Source organism: Lissotriton vulgaris, chromosome 3_1, assembly GCF_964263255.1.
Source record: "Lissotriton vulgaris chromosome 3_1, aLisVul1.2, whole genome shotgun sequence".
Classification (NCBI taxonomy): domain Eukaryota; kingdom Metazoa; phylum Chordata; class Amphibia; order Caudata; family Salamandridae; genus Lissotriton; species Lissotriton vulgaris.
The window spans coordinates 1,249,134,562-1,249,151,304 of record NC_141689.1 but is presented as its reverse complement, the minus strand read 5'-3'; the positions used below and the strand labels follow the sequence as shown (position 1 = coordinate 1,249,151,304).

The window sequence follows — 16,743 nt, the reverse complement described above, 5'->3', positions numbered from 1 at the left end:
TTTGTTATACTTCTCCGCAATTTTCTCCCTTAATATCTTTTTCAATTCTATTCTAGCATCAAGTAAAAGAAGTAATAGCTGGTCCTGATCTGATTGACCTCGTATTATAGCCTCAGCATGCTGTAGTTCCCTGCTTTGTAAAGTTGAAATTAGTTTATCTATATCGCTTTTCCTCTACTTGTTTTGGCGCCAGATGTACTGTTGGGTCACTCCCCTAGCGAAGACTTTCATGGCGTCCCATACAATCAAAGGAGAAGCGGTCCCTACGTTCAATTTGAAGAAAGTCTCCAACTGATTCCTCATATGTATAACATATTTCTCATCAGTTAGTAAGTATCTGGGAAAAGAGAATGGCCTTACATTCTTATTCTCAAAATTGACAACAAAAGATAACAAAATGGGATTATGGTCCGAAGTTACTCGAGGGCATATTACAATATCTGATTCCACTACCAAATTTTCAGAAGCCCAAGCCATGTCAATTCTTGAATAAGATTTATGGGGAGCTGAGTAACAAGTATAGCCTGGGATAAGTGGATATAGCTCCCGCCAAGCATCATGCAGTGACTGTAGTCGGGCCATTTCAAGTATAGCTGTCCTAACTTTTCGCATTCTACTAATGCCCCCTCTTTTAGTAGATTCAATACTATAATCAATAACACAATTAAAGTCATCCATTATCAAATGTTCCCCATCCCAATTCAACAATTCTAGATTAAGAAAATCAAATATTGCAGGATCATCTACATTAGATCCATATATTGATACAACAACATACTTTTCACCAACAATTTCAACATGAGCTATTGCCCAGCGGCCTTTTGAATCAGCCATTACCTTAATTATTTTACAAGAAAACCTTTTATCTCTTAGTATTGCCGTCCCTTTCATAGATTGTTTGAGAGGAACAAACAATGAGTTCATAACCAAGATGCTTAAACAGATGGCAATCTTTATAAGCCAAATGAGTTTCGGTCAAAAAGACCAAGTGTGGTTGATATAATTTTAGCTCCTCCTGCACCAATCGTCATTTGCCAACACTGTTAAGGCCGGATACATTCCAAGCCATACATTTTATCTTAGCCATATCAAATTACATTTTATTTTCAAAACCTCTTCACCGAAAAAGAATGCCCTAAAGACAATCAAGAAGAAGATCAATACCTGATGATTAACTAGTAAGCTCTTGTCATAGCTGAATTTCCCCATAGTGATGTCCTTTTTTAATTTTTGCGCCCCCACCCTCACCCCAAACCACCTCCATCCTTCCCTCTGACCTGAGAGGGCCTGGAGGGTCCACCCCCCTCCCTGTACCTTAAAGGAGGAATCCTACCTTTAACTAGCTGCCGTTTATTAGGCAGCCTTCAAGAGCCAACACCGCAGGGATTTACCCACCCACACCTGAGCATATTGAAAAAAAGGAGAAAGAAGAAGAAGAAAAAAGAAAGAAGCAAATATAAGCATGGAATAAACATTGTCATCACCCAATCCCATTCCTATTCCCAACCTAGTTGCCATATCTTTATAAGAAATTTAAATCATCATTTTTCCTGAGGAGCTTCCATCTGCCACTTAGAAATAACTGACTTAACATCATGGTCATCATTAAAAAAATAAGACCTTCCATCTTTGAGAACCTTGAGACGAGACGGTTCCTGAAGATATACTTGAGCCCCCAAGGCTTTAAGCGGGTCAATTGACTGTCGGAGCTGCCAGGGTCTATCCATAGTAATTCTGCAGAAATGTGGCCTAGAAAAAAATGTAACAGACTCGACAGTGACTGGAGTATTAGGTCTGGCTTTAAGGGAAACAGCCTGTCTCAATAAAAAGGGGTCCAGGAGGAGCAAGATGGCGGGCTGACGCCGTCACGGAGCACACCGCAGGCGAGAGAGTGCCTGCCCCGGCTGATTACTGAGGCTTTTTGTTTGGGGGAAAGTAGCGGCATGATGGAATGAATCTGTCTACTCACCCGAGGGGGGGGGGGAAAAAGGAACTGATGTCCTGCTGATTTTTACTTTGATTATGGAATACTGCCGCGTCCAGAACAGCGTTGATCTCCCCCTGAAGCCCTGCGGATGCTGTGAGAAGCTGCGGGCCGGACCACTGGAGGGGGCTGAAGCGGCGTCGAGAGCGGCGAGAGCGGCGTTGAGAGCATTTCCGCGATTGCTTCTGAGCGGGAGCCGTCAGATCACAAACCCGGCTTCTTGTGCTTTGACCGTAGTATGTACCGTCCATGCGCCACTATACACTGTTCTTAAATTTCCCAACGTCCTGGTCACATATTGACAAACTGAGTTGTTCTGCCTCACTCTATCATTGGAAGTCACAATATAGCACGCCTGCTCCACTAAATGTCATTTCCAAGTCACTGAATACTGACAAGATTGGTCCATGCCTTGAAATTTGTTCTAAAAATGTTATTTTTTCCTTCTTTTTCCCAATTTGCTCCATCCTTTTGTTAAAACCTTTTATGTTAATTGTTATGTATGTATGAAAAGCAACTGTAATAATTCAAGACCGGCATGCTTTATAATACTCTCCTGAAGATGATGCCACATAGTTAAAGCCTTGGCATCGAAACGTCGACACCTATGTACCATATGTCTTTAAAATACTCAGAATGTATTGTACAATGGTACCATGTTTTCATTAAGTCTGTCTACTGAATACTAGGAAACAGACCGCTTCGCTCGTTTTTTGCCTGAAAATTGTTGTTCTGTCTTGTTGTCTGTGGGTCACAGGCTGTGCCCCCTTGACATCATTTGCAATTCCATGTTATATTTTTATACTTGACGAAATAAAACTCTGTCCGGCTGGACAAAGAACATATTGATTATTTAGCATATGTTGATTCAAGTTCTCAATTTGTATGTTCTAGGGACCTCTGTCTTTAGTAACAATTGACCGCAGGGGAGAGCGCATCTCGACGGAGCATAACCCGCAGAGCTAATCAAAGGCAGCAATACAAGGTAGCTGACATTACGGTAGGCAGACGCGGGCTGTTTTGGCGGCTTCGGCAGAGTGCAAACTGCACCTGCAGAGTTAACTAAAAGCAACTCCACCGAGGGTGGCAGCTCCATCGGGGATTTGAGAGGCCTGCTGGTTCTGGAGGGGCATTGTCAGTACGCAATACTGGCTATTATCTGACTTATCTGATCTGCCCCAGCTTTCAGGCAGCATTGTGGTCCTTTCGGCTTTAGAAGGTGAGGCACGTGACAGAAGGGGTGAAGAAAAGACACGTATACTGTTGCCACTTCTGGTTAAAGAAAAAACCCCGTAGATAGCTGCGATTTACACCATCTCTTCTAATTACTTGGATTCTATATTAGGAAGAGGGGTGGGTCTACTCTGCCCTGTATTGCCCTGTATTGCCACAAGCCTTGTTTGTGATTAGAGACATAAGACTTTATTCTCCAGCATTCAGAGTAGCGTTTAGGCCGTTGACAAGGCTTCAAGTGTCAGGAGACACATAGGTATTAGAGGACACTCGACCAGGGACCAGGGAGCAGCGGGGGTTTTGGATTTTGAGCCTATTTTGGTGACTATCAATGCTGGGGGCAGATGCGGGCTGTTGGCGTCTAGGCTACTACGTTGGCTGTCTGGTTACCGCCATTGTTCAATACGCAATTGGGCTGGCCTTGCGTATGGCCCTTTGATAGTGCTGACAACGGCAGCAACTTTGCAAAGAGATATGGCGTCTCCTAAAAATCTTCCGCGGGGAACTCAGCTGGTTGCGCCCTCACTAATACTGAAACATGGGAGGCGAGTGAAGCTTCTGTTACTGTCATGACTGCTGCTGCTGCTGCAAGCAAGGTTGGAGGCTCCACTGTAGGTAAGCCTATATTACGACTATTCCAGACAGGGAAAGCTTCTGAGCTACTTGCAACTGGCTCTATGAGCCATACTGATAGTAGCAACAAACTATCAGAGACTTTGCTTGAGGCTGAACCGGCTAATCAAAGTGGGACTACAAATTTATCACAATCAGGGGCGCATAGTTTTCCGGAGACTAGTGCGGATACTGTGTCTAAAAGTACTGTAGGGATACATATGAAAGCTGAGGCCGTGGCTGATATACTTAAGGGCAGCCAGGTTACCCCTACAATAATGAGTTCATCAGATATGGGGATGTGTGATGAGTCAGTCCTAATAGAGTTAAGAGGCAGTAATCTCGACAGTAATGATTTGAATGCAGCAACTGCAGATACTATTAATAAGGATGATCATGCTTTAGATGAGTGGGAAGAGGTGGCATCCCACAACGATGAGACATCGTTAAGTATAGCCGCCCGTCGGTCTCAATCGCTGGTGGCAGACCTACTTAGACTCCTCCGGGGAAGAAAATTAAGGCTAAAGCTAAGAACAAGAAGACACCTCATAGGCAGGATAACTCACAGCAGAACCTACCCCAAAGTAATTTGTATGGAAAGTGCAACTCAGAAAATAGCTCCTTGCGGAAGTGGGTCCAAGCAAAGGGAGGAGTAAAGAGTATGGTCCCCCGGATTATTGGTAACATTCCTAATGATGACAATATAAATTGTATAACGATGGAAAATGGCCCGGCTTCAAAACAAGTGGAAAAGGTAAAAGGCCCCACTAGAACGCAAAGGAAGATGGGCTCTCAACTAATATCTACTACTGCTGCCTCGCTTTCAACTGAAACAACTCAGCATTCAGGATCTTTGGCAGACTCTGATCTGACTCTTGCTTCAATAATGCAGTTTCTGAGAGATCAACGAATGGAAACTCAAGTTCACTTTGCACAGGCAAAATCGGATACAGACAAGATGTTGCAATTATTACAGGAGGTTACAGTGAAAGTGGGTGGGGCTAGCTAATGATATATCAGATCTTCAGCAGAGGGTAGGAGAGACGGAGCATACTGTAAGTCTTACAGACACTATGGTACAGAAGCAGGCAACTCAAATTTCCACTCTCCAGCTCAAGCTAGAAGATTTGGAAAACCGCCAACGATGCCACAATCTCCGCATATTTGGCATTCCTGAAGGAGTGGAAAGGGCAGACCCTCAAGCCTATTTGGTGCAGTTATTTCGGAGGGCATTTCCAGACTTGTCTGACTGGGATTGGGACTCTCAATTACAAGGAGCACATAGGCTCCCAATGGTTAAACGCAATCAGGAAAGTAGATACTCTCGTCCATTCATAGTGTTCTTTGGACATTTTTTATATCTTTCTTCCTATGATTAAAACATGAATCTTTTCCTTTCTCTGATCAACTTTTTGCTTGTATTTCCTTGAAATAATTTTCAAATTGTTCAATTCTTCTTGCTATGTTTATAATTGAGTGTAACATATTGTCAGTCATTCAGCCCATAACCTCTCTTGAGCTTTCAAACTCATGGTTTTCAATAGGATTTGATCTAATATTACTTGTTCATATGTGATGTTTCCAAAATCACATGATGCTGCTAATGTCTTCAGTAGAGCGATCTACTCATCAATGTCTTCACCTAATTTTTAACAATGAGAAAAAAGCTTGTGATGTTCTCAAACAATGTTGATCTGTATCTACTTTTCAAATCTTTATTACATTTGTCGAACTGCATATTCCTTCAAACCAATCCCCTCCTGAGCATCAACCAAGAGAGGCAAATGTTTCAACTCCTTGAGACCTTTAGCCCAAAGACGTAGATTCACGAGAAAAAATGTCCTCGGGGATCACAACGAAAACCTTCATGTACTTCAATATTGGTCTGAATACATCTAACCACATGGCCTATTCAATACTTGGTTCACCAGGGTGTTGCAAAAACAGGGCTGAAGGCTAAAAAAGTCAATATGGTTTTACAGTGTTTCTTGAGAAACCCACAAATTTCTTGTGCCTTAAACTTTTTTAACATGGTAAAGGAACATAAAATGCAATTGTTAGTCATGTGTACCACTGGTAATTAATTGGCAAAGTAATGCTTAGTTGCAAAAGAAATAGAAGCTGATGGTGAAAATAACAAGAGGTTTCAATTCATTATTGCTGAAGAAAGAAAATAAACAGATCCCTTGCAGCCACTTCCCACATATGTGCTATGCCTTGGCGAGAAAAGTCTTATATGTCACTACACAATGCTCTGCATACAGGCAGTTGTATGGTTACACATGGAGACTTTCAAGCCAACATGTTAATGGCTACTTCTCTATTATACACACACACAGCTTCGAACTGTCCGACTCTCCAATTCAGGGTAATATTGCTGTCAAATTTTTATCAGCTCCTTTCTGCAGTAAGAAATCCAAAGAAAAGGGGATGTCCAGCCAACTCTACTACAGCCACAGAAATACAGGAGTCCAGGACAATCAGTTGCAGACCTTTTTGTTGGTCAACATGATCTTCTTGTGCCCGCTCCTTGCCAATATTATAAAGTGAATAGGCGCACAGTGTTGGATTCTTCAACACATTTCTTCAACAAATAGGTCATATACTATTTAAAGCAAGCAGATGATACACCTCTTGGCAATCTGCTCCTTTTCAATTATCAACACACATTCTCACCGTACATTCTAAGATCTATTCCACATGCATATTCGTACGCTCCCCTACACAAAGTACAACACTAACCAACAATCCGCTGTTCTCTTTCCTATGCCACAATTACCTTGAGGAACACTCAGCGGAGTTGAAATAGTGAATGTAAATATGTATGGCTTTCACTGTTTTGGGTGCCTTTCCATCTGACTATGGGGTACTGTTCCAGTTACTAACTGATAATTTTCATTACAAGCAATTAATCTGAGCCTCTAACATTTGTGAAGGTGGTGAACTCCACAAGAGTTATGGACATAATGAAATACTCTGAGCAAAGAGTCTGAGTGCAAGGTAATCTTTAAATTTGTTCCAGCGACTGCCGGGGGAGGGAAAGGGGAAGATGAGAATTTATGTTTAGAATGCTTTATATTTAATTTGACCTTGAAAGCTATACATGCGGCTTGTCTTACCGATGATTGTTGTATAACCAATAAAAACATTTTTTTAAAAATGTGTCCCAGCGACGATTTATTTCTCTTAACGTGGTAATGTGCTTTGCAGAAGTATGCTGAGGGTCACAAAGGGATTTTCCATCAGAAATAATAGCACACGGGTGTGGGAAGGGGGAATGCAATTACTGAGACACCATTGCACAGACTCAGTGCTCAGAAGAACTTGAGGACTCGTGTCCTGAATCCTCTGATGCTTTGGGGCATTGCTATGCTTGCCGTCACCACATTCTGCCGCATCAGCTAAATGTTAACATGTTGTGTATGATGTGTTTATTTAGCATGTGGTGTGTTTACATTTGTTTGAAGGTTAGGTTGGACAATACATTGGAAACTAACTGTATCCAGGGCATGGCTAGTTATGCTGAGACTGATGGAATCGTAATAAGCGCTTTGGCTGCCTCTAGTTGGACCCCAGGTGAAAAATGTTAAGAGTGGGAAGATAACTCCCTTTGCTCTGCACTGATGGTCTTGAAACTGAAATAACTTGTAAAGGCCTATAAGTTATATGCCTAAAATAGGCCAATGGATAACTCAGAAGCCCCATGATTCGTTTAGTCCCTGTAAGTAAAAAAGGTAAAAATCTTCTATTACAAGCCTTGGCTGAACTTTACAGTCATAACTTTCCATCTACTGTTGGCAAGAAGCTGGAACTTGAAACAACAAATGGCAAAATTGTGTGGGCCATAGTCCTGCTGAGCTCTCAAATCACACTTACAAATTTTAGATCAAGCAATCAATATTTTCAAGGACACATTTTGTATTTGAGAGAGCAATACCACATTGTCAGATTCCTATACTGTTTGAGGAAAAGGCTTCTGAAATGATTTGTACTTCGTGCTAGATTCTGTCTTAAAAATGAAAGTATGAATTTGGATTGACCTGTGTTGAAGGATGGGTGACTGTCGAACTAAAGTGAAAGAAAAAAGAGAAAAAGTATTTATGCGAGCTAAATGTGCGTTATCACTTAGAATGTTCGCTGCTAACTTGACCTCCATCCAATAAACAGAAAGGTTGTTTATCAAAACACCTAATGAATTTTGCCTAAAGGCCCTTTAAGGAAGGGGTCGAAGTGCAATTTATTATTAGCATAAAACGATAGATTAACATTCTTGCTTTGAATGTGGCCATTTAAAAAATAAATATGGAGGGGCATGGCCAAGATGGCGGCGAGGTAGGACCTATTGCTCGGAGCTCCGGCCAGCCGTCTGCCCAATGGCGTATATTGGTCCCCACAGGGAACAGGCATAGCCCCGGGTCCTGTCGGAGAGCCTCCCCGAGGGGTTTCTGCCCATGGCTGCCCTGAGATTCTAGCACCAACACCATAAGCAGTGCCTCGCGGGGACCGCAAGGGAGACGATCCAGTTTCCCCCTTGCTGACTGTACAAGGCAGCATCAACAACACAGTGGTCTGAAATTCAGACCATCGAGGCCAGCAGTTCAGAGTCCAGCCGCCTGTCAGACAACCCGGAGGACCCGCGGATTGCCCAGCTTCGCACACGTCTGCCCGAGATCACCGGCCCTGACTCGCCTCGGGAGGCTCCGGGGCCGAGGGCCCGAGCGCGTCCCTGTTCTAGATTTTCGGGCTGATCGTGCGAGGGGCCGGAGCTCGCTGGGACACACTTAACTGCCTCTCACTTCTGCCAGAGTACTCACAGGGATCCATGCAAGTTACCCTCGTGCCTGGGGTATTGGATGCCTACACTCTAGGGAGGCCTAGCAGCACATAGGGCCGAGGGGATCCCCAGCCTCGATTTTGGGGTCGCCCGCCTGGAGCACGGAGGCCGGGGGCAGCGGGGTGGACGAGTGCTCGGTTCTCCCAAAAATAAGCAGACCACCCAACACCCTGTAATCATGCAGGGGGTGGTGGGCTGCCAGTGGCCCTGACCCCCACTATTTAACTGCTTGCTGGATCGGTATGGGCTCCATCAATGCCTAGGCCTCACACCACATGCGGGGGCAGGCCCTGCCCCTGAGGGACTCAAAACCCTGTGGATGTCTGGTAAGAGCGCGCACCCTGCAGCCGCGCTGGGGAGGAGACCGCGCTACCTGGGAGTGGTTGGGGGTTGTGGCCTTCAAGTATCGGGAGGGACACTGGAGCGAGGTGGCCGACGGGGGAGACCCTGGCCTAAGGAGCTATTGTCTGCAGGTCCGGCCTGACTGTAGAGATCTTGGACACTAACCTCATACAACCGCGCAGCTGTAGCTGCAGCACATGCAAGTGACAGTCCCCACGCAGTGATTCGGATCAGCGAGGCTACCTGGACATCCCCGCTACAGTTCCGGACACGCCCACCTGCCTTTGTCTTAACAAAGCCTTTACAGTGACCAGCAGCCGAGCCCCATTCTGGTCCCAGCAGCGATACGACGGCGTGCGCTATTCGCCTGGTGCTCACGGTGGCCTAGGGCACCAGCACCCCCCCAGCTGGCCGCTATTTCTTCAGTGCCCACAACCCACTCAACGACTCATCTAGGGGTGCCAACTGAGTATGTCTGCTTCCAGGACGAAGAAGGTGAAGCCCTTGAAGGATATTTTTGAATGCTCGCAATCTATCCCCAACATGGCGACTGCGGCCCCCGATACCACGTCCGGACACAGTCGGATGGCACTGGCGATGAGCCCATCACAAAGGCATTCCTCGAGTCGCTCTTCTTAACTCTCAGAGCAGACCTGCAAACAGTGAAAAACTATCTCACTGCTGAGATCAAGCAGATCCAAAGGGACGTGGATGACATTGGAGATAGAGTGGCTGCCCTGGAGGAGAAGAGCCACACCGCAGTGACTTAGGAAACTATACTCCAGCAGGAGTTGGTCCGACTGCAAGAACAACATATTGACATCCAAACACACCTGGAAGATTTGGAAAATAGGTCTCGCAGACACATTATCCAGATCCGGGGAGTAAAGGCAACAGAGGACACCAGAGACTTGTTTGTATTTGCCAATTGCCTTTTCCTCCATATATTGGGCGACTCCCATGAATCTGAGATTATACTTGACCGAGCACACAGGGTCGGACTACCCCGGGCGAATAACGCTCCCCAATTGACATCCTTGTGTGCGTTCAGGGCTTTAGAACCAAAGAGGCCATCCTCACCAATGCGAGATCTCTTCACACCATCACTTTCCAGGGTCACTCTCTGGGGCTATTTCAAGATTTGGCCCTGATCACGCTTCAACGTCGCTGGCAATTCCGTCCTGTGACTGAGCACCTTCAACAGCAAGGAATTCCATACTCCTGGAGTCATCCCTTTCAACTTATATTTCCTCACAATGGCAAATTCCACCAACTCCGCTCACTCGCGGATTCTTGCCGGCTTCTTAGCCTAGCGGTACCATGTGATGAAGACACCCAATGTAGCACCGGCTTGGGGCCCGAGATCCCCCCGTCGGGGTGGCAACGACAGGGCCGGCGGAGGCGCATCCAGAAACCAAACAATAGCCAGGAGTCAACAGGCAGCCCTCACCTCCGCGTCGGATGCCCTGGTGACAAGTGAAGGGACAGGGGTCATTAGGTTCTTTGCATGTTCTCCCTTTGATCCTGGGAGGGTGGCGGGCGGGGCTGCGACCTCCTGCTTGGTCACACTATGGACCCCACTTTGTTGTTCTGCTGGTCATCCCGAGATGACTGACGACTTATTCGGACTATTTGTTATAAAGGCTATTGTTCTGGTTTTATATTGGATTTTAGTTTCTGGAGGGTTTTTGATTTTTTCGGGTTTGGGTCCCCTCGTCCATCCCGCCTCACTGCGCCTTGGAGGTTGTGCAAGTTCGGACTATGGTACTCCTCTCCCTACACCTCCTCACCTGCCAGGAAGTGTTGTCCACATCATAGCATTCATCTTCTCCCAAATTTAGATGCCACACACCTCTCTCAAAATTCTTACCCTCAATGTGCGAGGTTTGAATAACCCGGTTAAGCGTAGAGCCGTCCTTCACTATTTGGCGCACTCCAAAGCCGATAAATGCCTCCTATAGGAGACCCACCTCCTCCCCAAAGATCACCATAGGATGAAATCCTGCGCTTTTCCTACACTGATGTTCTCCTCTAATCCCACCAAATCTGCTGGCGTTGCCATATTAGTTTTCCAATCCTTTCAGGGCAGAGTACTACAGAAGGAAGCAGAGATCAGAGGCCGACTGCTCACGTATCAGTTCCTGGTGGGAGGGGTGACTCTTACTGTGGGGTCTATATACGCACCCAATGAGGGGCAAGACAAGTTCTTTCACGACACACTCACAGAGGAGACTGCTACTACAGAACGATGCCTACTATTGGGAGGGGACCTGAATCTTGTATTCAACAACATGAGTGACCGTTCCAGCCAGAGGTCGGGCCAGACTGGCGCCCTCTCCCCTGTTGGAAGGGCCCGCCTCCAGGACCTGGGGTTCAAAGATCTTTGTCTCCACTTCCACCGCCGCAGTCGAGCCTACACTTTTAACTCAGGAGCGCACAAAACATATGCTAGGCTGGACTATCTCCTTGGATCTTCCTTACTACATGCGCTTACGACTGACACAGAGATCCTCTCTATTGGACCACTCCCCAGTTATTACCACTTTTAAGCTCCCACCAATGCGACAGCCCGTCCGACATTGGCACCTGCGAAACACTTGCTTCATCAACCCTCAATAGTAGAACAGATCCAGAAAGCCATCACAAACTACCTTGCCCTTAATGCCAACTCAGACACCTCCTTAGCGACACAGTGGGTGGCACTAAACGCAGTTATACGTGGGGAATTCATAGCCATATCCACAACCAACAACCTTGAACGCAGTCGCAAATGGGTCGAGCTCTCCCAGCGGGTGGTGGAGCTGGAACAGATGCACCAGCGGACTGGCGCTTCCCGGGCTTGGCGCCAATTGTGTGTAGAACGGAGACAACTAGCAGCACTAGATCAGGATAGGGCTGAATTTGCAGCTTTCCGTCTTCGCCACTCATATTACACGGGTGGTGATAGGTGCGGTCGCCTCCTGGCCCACAAAGTACGGGAAACCAGACAGGGGCAGGGTTTTTAAGCCATCCACTCTACTAGTGGTGAACTCACTACTGAGGATGCTACAATAGCGGAAGTCTTTCGAGACTTCTATGTGGAGCTATATTTGAGTGAACCGCTTGACGCCCGCCTTAGCGCCGACTATCTGGCAGCAGCACACATACCCTCCCTCACCCCAGTGCAGGCCGATTATCTAGATAGGGATATTGAGACAGAAGAAGTGATAGCAGCGATTTCCCGCCTCAAGATTGGCAAATCACCCAGGCTGGACAGCTACTCGGCGGCCTTTTCTAAGACGTTCTGCAGCCAGGTGGCCCCCCTCCTGATGGGCTTGTTCAACTCCTTTGCACAAACCGGGGCTATCCCGGAAGAAATGTTTGAGGCGTCGATTGTGGTCATCCCGAAACCTGGAAAAGATAAAACATCCTGCGGCGCGTATAGACCGATATCCCTATTGAACATAGATATTAAACTTTGTTAGTATATTGGCGAACCTTCTGGCGCCCTACATGTCCCAACTAGTTGAGCCGGACCAGGCAGGATTTATCCCTCAAAGACAAACGAGTGATAACACACCAGAAGGGTCATCCATCTAATCGAAAAGGCGTCTCGCACTCAGGGGGAATATATGCTATTGGCCATCGACACGGAAAAGGCCTTCGACAGGGTACATAGGCCCTACTTGGATCAGGTCCTGACCCACGTCGGCCTCGGTGAGAAACTGCGCACTCGGATCCTCAACTGCTACCGCTCCCCCAAAGCTACGGTTTGGGTCAATGGCCATACATCCTCCTGCTTCCCCATTGGAAGAGGCACCAGGCAGGGGTGCCCTCTTCCACCCCTTTTATTCGCACTCCACATGGAACCCTTAGCATCACGGATTAGACACCACCCCCTCATCTCTGGGATCAAGTTTGAAGGAGACGTACACACTATAAGTCTGTACGTGGGTGACATCCTGCTTTCCCTTTCAAGCCCGAATCACGCGCTGCGATCCCTCTTCATCGAAATGCATTGCTTCGTACAGGCTTCGGGGTTTAAAATTAACATGGATAAGTCGATCGCACTCAATACCTCTTTCTCCCCGCATACTTTAGCTCATCTACAGGAAGAACATCCCATACAATGGTCAGATTCCTCGATTCCGTACCTGGGAATTCATCTAGCTCCCTCCATACAGGCCACAGCTGACACCAACTATTCAATGCTTCACTCGCGCATACGTAAGGAACTAGGCCAGTAGAAACATTATACTTTATCCTGGCTAAATAGGATAACGGCTACTAAGATGACCATCCTCCCCAGGATCTTGTACCTTTTTTAGACGCTACCCCTCCGCCCTCCCACAGGCTGGATTCAACAGACCCAATCAGACCTGGCACACTTTATCTGGCAGGGCCGCAAACCCCGGTTTAAACACGCAATAGCAATCCTTCCTCCAGAGAAGGGAGGAGTAGGAGTTCCTCATCTCCAACTTAATTTTTTTGCCTCACAGCTTCGATATCTAGTGGAATGGCACCGCCTAGAATCGGAGAAGCACTGGCTGTTTCAGGACCAGGCAGTGGCGGCCATGCATCTGCAGGGCATTCCCTTCCTCCATAAACCGCATAGACCACCCAATCTCTACACAACATACATCACAAGCACGATTATGGAGGACTGGGATCGCACTAACACGGCCCATAACCTGACTACCTACCCTTCCCCCCTCACACCACTGTTCGACAATCCGGAGTTCTAGCCTGGTATGGTTACCAAGGCCTTTCCCGCCTGGTGCCCCACCCCATGCCAGTCCCTGGGCCACCTCTTCGACTTGGAGGGGATTATTCCATTCCCACAACTTAAGGCAGATTACGGACTTCCAGAATCAGAATGCCTGCCCTACCTACAGCTCCGACACTGGGCACTTCACCCACACATCAAACCTGAGGCTCAACGCCTTCTGACCCCTTACGAAAAGTGGCTCATCACCCACACATCGGATATAAAAAACAAATTTCCGACCTGTATAAAATGCTATTGACATCCACCACGCACACATACAACGCCGGTCGAACACGCTGGGAGCGAGACCCGAAGAAGGACACTTAGCCACAAGGATTGGGAAGGCATATACCACAGGGCTCGGCACTCAGCATATCACATGGGACTCACTGAGACACTGATTAAATAGCCACATACTGGTATTACACACCAGTACGCCTGCACCTATTTGATTCACGACAAAGCAACCCTTTGTTGGATGGATATCGGGCAGGTGGGCACTCTGGTACATCTTCTTTGGGGCTGTGACCGTATCCAATCATACTGGACCCAGGTGCTCGATGAAATAGACACCCATTTCGAAAAGCACAGCTCCCGAGATTTCCTGCGTACATTCTGCTGGGCCTTCCCAATCCCATAACATATCCGCTCATGTCCCGGTGGGCCGATTTATTGCCATTGCAATAGGCACGGTAACACAGAACATCCTGATGCTCAGCCCCCAACATTTTCCGGATCGCCACAACGACTTTGGCTGGTGTTAGGTATGAAGAAACTGACTAACGTTGGCTGGCAATGGGTCTGACTTCCCAGAGCTGTGGCTGCCCTTCTTGACCCTTCTCATATCGGAGTCCCGAGAACTGACATGCCCCTGATACCTCAGACTTCTTCCCCTCTCTGACACACAGCTCCCACATAGTCATTCTTCATGGCATCGCACGCGACCACGTTGATTCCCAGATTGTCCCTTTTCCCCTTCTCTGGTGGACAAGGGGGGAGGCGTGTGGGGGTAGGTAATGTTGGACTCAAGTTGTTCAGTTTGATTTTTACCCTTTCCCTTTTTTTATTTGTTTTCCACAGACCTGCTCCACTCATCTTACCTTGGTAATGCTGTTACTTATGGCACTTGTTGCCCATATTGCACTATTTCTACGGAGCTGGGGGTCTTGTTTGTCTTATTATTTGGAAAATTAATAAAAGATTTAAACCATAAAAAAATATATATATGTTGCACATTTTAATGAAAATGTATTATGTGTGAATTATTTATATTTTATTTTTCTGAACCAGTTGGGCTTAAAGAAACAATTGTATACTACTGCTGGCTGAATAAATCCTCTGCAGGGCATATCTTTGCAAGATTGTTTTGAGGTAAAGGATGTCCAAAACTCATAAAATTCACTGAATTTTGTTCAAATTTCAGTTTAGGTAATCACTTTCAGAATACCTTTCAAGTTATCCTGTGTTTAGAAGAACTAGTGGCTATTAGGTCTCAACCATTGTGGCAGTGCCGAGACACAAAACTATTTGCAAGAGCTGGAAATAAATGCCTGATGTTTTGAGAATACAAGCTTCAATTGTAAGTCCAATCACCTGAACTTCAGAAACAAATAATCTTTGTTTTCCATCTCATCCTCTCTAAAGCAGTTACCATCTTGCTTGCCCTACATTGTCACCGCTTCGCTTCTAAATCACCATCGCTGCCCCGTGGGTGATAGCACACACCTCCTCCTTACCTTTTGTTGTGTTTTGATTGTTGGTAACAAGCTGTGAGTCCTCGGTTTCCAAGAGAGCTTCATGGTGGTTCGCCCCATCCTTTGAGAAAGAGAAAAACAGGTTTACTCCTGTGGCCAGTACAAGGGCTAATGGTCTAAGTCTTTAAGTGTGGAATCTCATGTGGCAACTGGTGGACCATTGTGGCCGACATGTCGTTTCTTACATAATCTCATATGTTCTATTATCACATTGTACTCAACACATATAAGAACTATGGTCATCTCGAAAGGACCTGCCATCTTTCCATTACCCCAATATATTCAGATTTCGTTACACAAGAATAAGCAACAAAAAAATAGAAGAAATCTTGAGGTACCTTAGTACAATTGGTATTTAGACTACGTTAAATAGCCAAAATGTGATTAAAACGTTGGCGGAAGAATGCTACTGTGTACAGTGCTTATCTAGTAAACAGAGGTCTTAAGATAATATTTGTCAACAGATAGATGGATGGGTTTGAGGTGTTAGCAGAACTGGCAGTCATAGAACATTCAGTGCCATAGTGTTCACACATTCACTAATCCTATCAAGGCTGATAACTTCTGTTCAAATGTAATTCTATCATTATTAAAATGTGTATCACAATTTAATATCTGTACAACATAGAGCTAGTCTGGTCTTATCAATGCAAAACGAGGAATCAAACACCAAGCTGTCTTTCAGCATCCCCCAATGTAATGGCAATAGCACTAAGTAGTGGTTGCCTTTGGTCTATAGAAAAACAACAGTTGATGGGCAAAATGCAAACAAATGTCATACATTCACCCCAGTACAGGGATCTGGGCCTAAATCCATCGCTTTTTTGCTAACCACACCAACCCAGTTCAGACTTGGCAATATGCAAATCAGTCTTGACCCTGTGCCTCATGGGAACATTCCAGCCCGAACTGCCAAGCCATGTCTTCCCTGGACCGGAATCAAGCATCCTAGGACCGGTTTCTGGCTATCAGCCGTCATCAGTCAGGATAGCTTGACTCCAGTGGTGTGGAGAGCACAGGACTCACGTCTGAGCATACCTGTCCCACTCGGGGTGACAAATACAAAAACAACAGTTGATGGACAGAATGCAGAACAATGTCATACATTCACCCCAGTACAGGGATCTGGGCCTCAATCCATTGTTTTTTTGCTCACCACCCCAACCCAGTTCAGACATGGCCATATGCAAATCAGTCTTGACCCTGTGCCTCATGGGAACATTCCAGCCCGAACTGC

At 46.2% G+C, this 16,743-nt stretch overlaps 1 protein-coding gene across 4 annotated transcripts in view; it reads right to left on the bottom strand.

Moving 5' to 3' along the window:
- The window catches only part of LOC147727746 (uncharacterized), a 493,048-nt gene that overhangs the window by 186,898 nt on the left and 289,407 nt on the right, over positions 1-16,743 (bottom strand). For all 4 annotated transcript variants that reach the window (XM_086961752.1, XM_086961750.1, XM_086961749.1 and 1 more), the window contains exon 5: positions 15,489-15,567. In XM_086961752.1, coding sequence (XP_086817878.1) covers positions 15,489-15,567 — 79 coding nt within the window. The remainder of the gene's footprint in view (positions 1-15,488; positions 15,568-16,743) is intronic.